The 8,935-nt window shown below is 33.9% G+C and overlaps 1 protein-coding gene and 1 long non-coding RNA gene across 2 annotated transcripts; both read right to left on the bottom strand.

Moving 5' to 3' along the window:
* Positions 1-1,695: 1,695 nt before the first annotated feature.
* LOC139857311 (uncharacterized) lies at positions 1,696-3,420 on the bottom strand. The gene is made up of 3 exons (XR_011762475.1): positions 3,291-3,420; positions 2,003-2,046; positions 1,696-1,776 (listed from the first exon to the last, which is right to left on the bottom strand). It is a non-coding gene; the product is annotated as an uncharacterized lncRNA (long non-coding RNA).
* Positions 3,421-3,521: 101 nt separating this feature from the next.
* Positions 3,522-5,268, bottom strand: LOC139845329 (nucleosome assembly protein 1;4-like). Its single transcript, XM_071835616.1, has 7 exons — positions 5,199-5,268; positions 5,057-5,100; positions 4,855-4,950; positions 4,516-4,626; positions 3,989-4,088; positions 3,816-3,877; positions 3,522-3,713 (listed from the first exon to the last, which is right to left on the bottom strand). Exons 1-7 carry the CDS (start codon positions 5,266-5,268, stop codon positions 3,522-3,524), a joined length of 675 nt encoding a protein of 224 aa, XP_071691717.1.
* Positions 5,269-8,935: the final 3,667 nt, after the last annotated feature.

The following is an 8,935-nucleotide window of genomic DNA, read 5'->3' as shown; positions in this document are numbered from 1 at the left end:
GGTAAGAGAATTATTTTACTCAAAATATACATTATAAACATGTTATTCGGTAATCGAATCTGATCCTTACCCTTGGAATATAAGTTGATAGTTGGGTTTAAACCTGATACCAGACCTCGAAGAGTGGACATTTTTATGATGATATAAGACCAAATACATCTCTTTAGTTTTATCTGATCTATTAGCATGCTTCAACTTCAAATATCAATTGTTCATTTCCTGTGCTAAGGAGGTTTGAACTAAGAACAAACTCACGACCCGATCGATACATTGTCTTTGGAAGATTTAACACCAAATACATCTCTTTACTTTTATCTAACAGCATGCTTCAACTTCAAATATCAATTGTTTTACTTGTTATGACCAAGCAGCATAAACAGGCATACAACAAAGAACAAGCCTAAGAACCAGTTGTTTAGGTTTTGGTTAGGAGTGATGCTTACTTTTAGATCCTGAACTTTTTGCTCAATTGCAACCAGACTCAATTTTGAGATGATACATATTTTGTTATATTTATCTCTGCAGATATGGTTGCCCAGACAAACAGAGACAACAAAAAATTGTGCAAAAACTGATTCAATATTATGCTCCATATAAAACATTTTACCAAATTGGATGCACAAGTTACTTTAAGTCAAAAGAGAGAGCATGCTATTCATTCCTCTGAGTAAAAGTTCTACAAAAGAAACCCTGACTTCCTAATTGATCAAATTCTACTTCTAACAGATAGAGAGCTGGATGTGCGGTAATTACACTTCTCACAGTGAAATTATATGCTTAAATCCATTGATTAAGTTTCAACATCTCAATGTAAGGAAAAGTTTATATGTCCACATTCCAAAATAATCACTAAACATCAGTCTTTGAAATTTCATCAACAGAGTTTTACTTTGCAATCAGGTCCCTACAGTTACAAAGCAACACATTAGTAAATTAATCTTCTATTACATCACGTAAGATATTCTATACATTGCACGCACACCCCGTACGTTCTTTGATTTAGCATTTGTTCAGCTTCTTCAACTTTGTGCTTGTCCCTCCACCATCTATCAACAATCCCCAAGGAAAAAATTATAAATCTTTCAACAAAATTGGCCACACAAGTGATGGATGTGTACTCAGAATGTTTCGAATAGCATCAAATCGAATTAGTAGCCTTTTGTCTCATATTTGTACCAATTTAATTGTAAGACGATAGTAATAATGTAGAATCAAATAGTTCGCTTAAAATCGTCCTAATCACTTATGCATCTTGAGAAAGAAGAGAGATTAGAAGAGGTCTTCACTCTGTCTCATACGTGAGACACATAATAAAGACAAATATACCAATGTAGCTAACGTGTGTCCATTAGCTAACTTGTGTTTGTTCAACTTCAGTAAATCTAAATGTGCATACAACAGACAGAACAAGCAACCAGTAAAATTGTAAGTTATGTACACACAACAGACATACCGCAACTTTTGAGTCAATAGATCCTTGAACAGTGTTCGAGAGCTGCTGGCTTTTGTCAAAGAAGCTGCTCAATTCAGTAACCTTCAAAATATTCATACATATTTAAATGCATACCCATTCCCTTAAATCACCAAAATTTATAAAATAGAAACAGATAAGGATATTTTTGAAAATATATAGTTACTAATTAAGTTATTAAAACATTCAAAATCCGTACGTCATCGTCGTCTTCTTCTTCTGTACTATCAACCTCATCCTCCTTAACATCCCCACCCGTGAACCAGAAAATTGCATACGGGATAATATCGTCTCGTATGGTTAAACTGCATAGTAGGTAAAATCATCATATCAGGTGTGAGGATTCAAACGCATATGCAAGTTTATGGTGTCATAAGAGCCAGTTTCTGGCTTTCGTATTCTCTTAGTAAATAATTCTTACTGATTTTTGTTAAAAGTTAGAATAAAAGGCTCTCATGTTCTCTAAGTAAACAATATAAAAGGCTCTCATGTTCTCTAAGTAAACAATATAAATGACGATGTATTACTCACCCAATGTCATAGTGATCCTGCAGTTGTTCATGAAGTGTTGCAGCCTGGAAATTAATATATACGTGTAAGGTGTATATAACAGTAATGTTTAGCATACATGAATCCATCAATAATAGGCGTGATTGGGTCACGAGTCAAAGCAAACTATTCTTTTCTATAAATTGCAGACAGACAGGGTCCATATAAACTTTGAGCACCTTTTGCCTTAATTTTAATGAACAAATACCATGTTTATATACAAATAGAAGAAAAAAGAAGTACACTATTAAAAGGAGTAATGATTTTTTAAATAAATTTGATTTATAAGGTTTTATGCTTTAACAATACACTTTAAGCATCTTTCGACCCGTTGAAGTGCCCTCTTTCAACCTACTAGCACGGAATATGGTACTTATTGACCCATCAATAAGGAGCTTTTATTGACCGAGGACATGACTTCTGATAGAAATTTGTGGAGGAGTAGAATTAGGATTGATGACTAGGTTGTATATATATTTTATTTTATATTCTTTTTTAATTTTCTATTTAGTTTTATATATTTTTATCGTATGCCTTTTGCCTACTTGCTTTTTTGCTTCATATATGTTTTTGCTTTTTTGCTTCATATATGTTTTTTTTTTTTTTTTCCATATACTAATACTTATTGTAGCATATCCCAACATGTTGTGTGCATTACATTATACTTATTTACTTGCCTTATAGCACTATACCGTTACATGTCGCATTACATTATATCGCATTAAATTACACGTATTTACATTTACATGCTACATGTCTTTATGCTTACATTGTATACTTATATGTTTTATACTGCATTGTATAACTACATGCTCTATACCTACATGCTTACATACACATTTTATACTTACATTGCTTGTTATACTTGCATACTTGACACTTACTTTTTTCACTTATATGTTCTTTTACTTTACTTTGTTACATGCCATATTTACCTTTACATTTTCCACGGTAAGGTTCCTTTTATCTACTTTACTTGCATTTAGTTACTTCACTTAACGGATTTCATGGTTCTGCTGGCCGGAGGTCCTTGGGAAGCAGCCTCTCTGCCCTATAGTATAGGGAGGGACGACTTCTTTTACCCGCGGACCGATAGGTATCCGTGGGGGAGGAATGACTTCCCTTTTACTCTAGGGTAGAGGAAAGACTGTCTACATCTAACCTCCCCCATACTCCACTTTAGTGGAATTGGGTATTGTTGTTGTTGTTGTTGTTGTCGACATTTCATCAAAAGCTAAGAAATGAGCATTTAAAAAAAAAAATATCTTACCTCCAATGGATCAATACTATCATAATCTTCAGCGAAATGTGGAGGGTTAAAGAAATGAAAGAAACTTCTTTGCCTTCCCCTTGATCCCTTTTTTGAAATCTTGTATGTTAAGCATTTTCCCGGTAGCCATTCAATGTGTGTCCTGCAACGTACCATCATAACATATAGTGAATACAAAAGAAGTCTATAATAGTAAGACTGTAAAACAAAATATGATTACAATTCAAAGGATTACCCTATTGCATTATTGGGAAGAAAATCATAGTCATCATAAAAGGTAGCATATACTAGTGTCAAAACCGAGTTTTTAAAATATGGATTGGCATCAAAAAAGAACTCGAGCTTAAAACTGACGGGGTCGTTAATTCTGCACCACTTGATATCCTTAAGATATTTGAGAGCATCTTCATCTTGTTCATGGATCTGATGATAGTGCCAACATTGATTTCAGTGTAATTCATTAACAAACACCAAAGATATGAAATATAATATAGCAAAGAGTAATGTTTAGTAACAAGTCCCTACCATCAGTGACAATAATTTATTGTTCTTCATTGCCGTTAGCCAAAACTCATCCACACCCTTTTCTGAAATACGTTAAGATTAACAAAGAAGGTTCTTAAAAGAAGGTAACAAACGAGAGGGGGTCAAAATGCATATTTAAAAAGCCAGGTCAGATTATAAATGAGGTATGTTACCTTCTTTGTCATCTGCCTGGTCATTTGCAGCTACCAGGTCATTTGCAGCATTATTATTTACTCCATCAACTTCAACAACACCATTCACCAGATCATATCTCTGCATTTTGAACATAATTATTTAGTGTACATAACCTACAGATCTAAACATGCCCAAATAGTGAAGAAGTTTTTGCCTAAAATATAAAACACGAAATTCAAGGTTGTTACAAACTTACAACCATCATGTTTAGTAATGATATAGTATAGGGACCTGTATTATAAATCTCCACTGACCTCTCTTGATCTTACTGTATTTAATTAATACTTGTTAGTTTGAATTGGTGACCAAATTTTAAGAAGTAATAGGTCAACAGTTGACTAATTTAGTTGCTATTTTGTTGCACACGTTTTGTACTTCTAAAACACTACACATAGCCTATATTTTTATATGGATAACAACAGCGAAAGAGAGTTAGCAATGTAGTCACTATGGTTCCCCGTATTTATGCCACATATTAAAATTGTTTACTGTGGAAACATTCAACACGATTTATATCCATACCTTTTGAGTATAGTGTCTCGTACTGTTTCTGATACTTCAACTCCAATGCTGCTATCTCTTCAAAAAACTTTGCATCCATCTCATAATGTTCTATCTGAAAGCCAAACAAAAACGGTTACCATTAAACAAAGTTTTTTGTGCTGGTTCATCAATTTGAGATCCTGATGCATGATATGTACACTAAATGCAGTATAAGTACATGTATATTAAAAGTCGTATATAACTATACAAGATTCAAAATTTATTAATAACAATAATAATAATAATAGTACATTAACCTCTGTAACTATATTATAGTAATAAGCAATTAGTCTCCTATTACCTGAATGTCTCTTAAAAGCTCAATTCTTTTCCCAACTGTTGGAGTCAAATTCTCAGGTACATCCAAGTGTCGTTCAGATAAGTTTCGAAGTTTATTCTGTTAAAAACCATTCATGCATAATATAAATATATAAAAAAATCAGTAAATTATCATCGATCAACATCGTCAATAAAAAACACCGTATGTAACGAATGATTAAAACCTTTAGAGCGATTACGAGACAAGCAAGATCCTCTTCAGTATGTGCTACAAAAATGGAAAAATAATACAGTTAGTGTTACTATAATAAGATTCTTTTATTTATAAATTAGCGAAGGTGATTTAATGATGGAAAGTGAACGTACCGGCGGCGGCGGCCGGTAAGGTTACGCCGAGATCAGACACGTCTTTCTGCTCTTTCTTATTGCTTCCCATGGCGAGAATTTGAAAGGGAGGTTGAGTACTAATTACTAATCTACATATAATAAGACATTAAAAAAAATCATATATTATGTGAAGGAATCTGAAGATAGAGATACTATACATAACTTAAATTACATATACGTAATTACATACATTGAACAATTTGTGTTGCTACCAAATTTGCCTTCAATCTTCAGTCATTCATGAGATCACAAATCAATAAACAAATAAGGACATCACACGCAAGTAACGTAATAAACATGAATATAAATTGAGTACCAATAAAATGTAAACGAAAAATCATTTTTGGTGGAAATGAATCTACGTAGACAAATTAGTATATAATCAAGTTAAATGCAAGAACACAAATTAGTTTATATGATTCAAAATTCAACAGTAGTTCCAGAATGGATAATATACAATACCTGACGCTAATAATATCCTTGTTGTTGTCCGACGCGCTTTGATTTTACTTTGTATGAATTAAGGCTGTTTTTATCTGCAAGATGGGTGTTTGTGATTTTATTTAGTAGGCGATAAAGAGTGAAGGAAATAATCAAATATTGGTCAAGGATTTTATTATTATCTCGCTAAATAAAACGTTAAGGGTATGATAGTCTTTTTGACAAATAAGTAGTAGTAAGACTAAGAGAGACAGTTATGAATGTTGCATACATGCTGACCGTTAGATCTTTTGAAAATACATAATCCAGGGTTGAGGTTGTTTTTTTTTCCTTCCAAAAAACGATTACTTTATAAATAATTCGGGAACATTCACAAAAAAAATGAAGCCACGAAACAATTATAATCGACAGGCTTCAAAGGCCAATCAAAATATAACGAACTAAGGGAGACACATACAAATTAAGAAAGAGCCGCCAATACGACAAACAACAATCAAAACGAATGAGCAAAACCAAAAGAGAACCCAGGCCACAACCGAAAGCTCACGCCAACATCAAATCCCTTCGGCATTAAAATTGCTTAACTCCTCCCATGAACCTTGTGAGCCTTAGGTTTTTTCTTTTGTTTTGGAACTGGAACCGCACCGGAACCAATCCGCTTCCTTCCAACCCAACAATCTTTGAATCTACTGTAGCCCCAAAAAGCCGGCATTTTTGTTAGACAAATAAGATTTGATATTACCATCTTTGCAACCCATCGAAGAAACGACCAAACGAGAACCTGACGCACTAGCACAACCGACGAAGAGCCACCAATGCAAATACCCTTATCGTTTTCGACTAAAATAGCCGATGATGGAGGGATAACACCCATGTTCACGAGATCTTCATCGGGCCCATTCTTATTTGCAACGATCTTCCTCCCATTATCCAAAGATGCACAATCCGCAACAACCCCTTTACCTCTGTTATAAACATTAACACCCGCATCTTTAGACATCACATTTACAACGTTAACTGATTTTGGAGCACCCAAATGTGGAATAGTACAATGAGCAGCCATATCAGGGAAGCCAATAACATCACAAGTCTTATTAGCGACCTCATCATGAGGAACATAAGCATCACTTGTTGACTGGACCAATGGGGTTTAATAACTATACCTGAACAATACCCTTGCACTTTCGAAACTTTAACATATGAAGGAACGCCAATACTGATGGAAAACCGTGTATACTTTTCATTCAGATTAACGCAGCGGATAGTTAAAATAAACTTATTATTACAAAACATGCACACGATTGACGGTTCCAACAAGATCCAATTACACCACTAATAATTGTCAAAATATATAATTTCACAAAGTGAGTAAACGATATACCTTTTCTGAAGAAATGAATTGATGGAGAGAAACCTATGATCAAAGGATATGACCATCTCTTTGGATAGTCCACACTACACTTCAAACGATCGTCAATGGATGCTAGTCCAAAACCCGAGTAACGTATTATAATAATAATCAAATTATTATAATAAGAGTATGAACAAATAAAAATACTCAATATGTGAATTCCTTTTCTATTCAAAAGGAACCAAAATTAAAGCGTAATGTATCTCAGTAGCTTGAAAGAAATATGAAGAGAATTAAAGTGTGAAGATTTTAATTTTCAGAAAAACGAGTCTTGCTAGTTCTCTCACCTTTGTCTTTTTTTATATCATACTTCAAAAATAAAAAGAATAGCTATATCTATATTAAATTAGAAATCACAACCGACACATGTATTGGTTATGATTACTCTTTATCTTTTTTTTTTTTTTTTAATCTTGCCATTTTCTTTTGTCTTGTAAGTGAACACCAACTAATCCACATGTATTTGGCAACAAGCATTTAATTTAATATACTAGTAGATCAACTTATTAAAGTTATAATCATATGTAAATTAATTAATCACACTTAATTAATTTAATTCAAAACAAACATTTTAATTTGTTCTATTAGTCGAGTAGTAAATATACATCATATGTATATATATTTAATTTGAAGTCTAAGTGTATATGTGTGTGACCCCGAACGCTAAAAAGAAATTCCCGGGTCGTCACAAGGAATGTCATTTTCAATAAGTAGTATGTCATCAACATACAAGATCAAGAAGACAACTTTGTTCCCACTAGCTCTAATGTAAACACAAGGCTCATCTTGGTTTTGAGAAAAACCAAACTCTTTGATTTTCTGATCAAACTTAAGATTCCAGCTCCTGGATGCTTGCTTTAATCCATAAATGGATTTTAGAAGCTTGCATAATTTAGTAGGATGTTTAGGATTCACAAACCCTTCCGGCTGAACCATATATACGTCCTCGCTTAGGTCGACATTTAGGAAAGCAGTTTTGACATCTATTTGCCATATTTCATAATCATGAAAAGCAGCTATGGCAATAAGTATCCTAATTGATTTAATGCTCGCGACTGGTGAAAAAGTTTCCTCATAATCAATTCCTTGAGTTTGAGTATAACCTTTGCCACCAATCGAGCCTTAAAAGTGTTTACATTACCATCCATGTCAGTCTTCTTCTTAAAGACCCATTTACACCCCACTGGTTTACAATTGGGTGGAAGATCAATCAAGTCCCATACTTGATTATCTTTCATGGACTGCATCTCTGTATTCATAGCATCTCGCCATTTGTCAGATTCTGGATCTGATATAGCCTCACGGTAGCTAGAGGGTTCATCATAGTCCCCTATATGAGGTTCATCAGATTTAATCAGAAGATTTAACTTCTCCGGTCGATGAGGAGTTCTACTAGATCTACGAATTATAGGTGCAACACGTTCTGGCTTATCAACAATGTGCTCAGCTTCAATGTGTGGATGACTAGTGCCTTCAGAAGGTATCTTACCTTGTGATTCTTGAATTTCTTCAAGATCTACTTTACTCCAACTAACTTCTTGTAAGAGGAGATCTCTTTCCAAGAATTCAGCAAATCGAGCAATAAACACTTTGTTTTCAGCTTGGTAGTATAAGTAGTAACCCATTATTTCCTATGGGTATCCCACAAAGTGACATTTGATACTAATGGGTTCTAATTTGTTTGAAGTGTCATGTTTCACATACGCTTCACAACCCCAGACTTTCAAATAAGACAACTTGGGAGTCTTCCCATGCCATAGCTCATATGGTGTCTTTTCTACCTTCTTGGTTGGAACCATATTGAGTATGCGTGCAGCAAACTCTAATGCATATCCCCAAAAAGACGGTGGTAGAGTAGTCAGAC

The sequence above is a fragment of the Rutidosis leptorrhynchoides genome, chromosome 1 (assembly GCF_046630445.1).
Source record: "Rutidosis leptorrhynchoides isolate AG116_Rl617_1_P2 chromosome 1, CSIRO_AGI_Rlap_v1, whole genome shotgun sequence".
In the NCBI taxonomy this organism is placed as follows: domain Eukaryota; kingdom Viridiplantae; phylum Streptophyta; class Magnoliopsida; order Asterales; family Asteraceae; genus Rutidosis; species Rutidosis leptorrhynchoides.
Note: the sequence above shows the minus strand (reverse complement) of the source record. Positions and strands in the feature narration are given on the sequence as shown.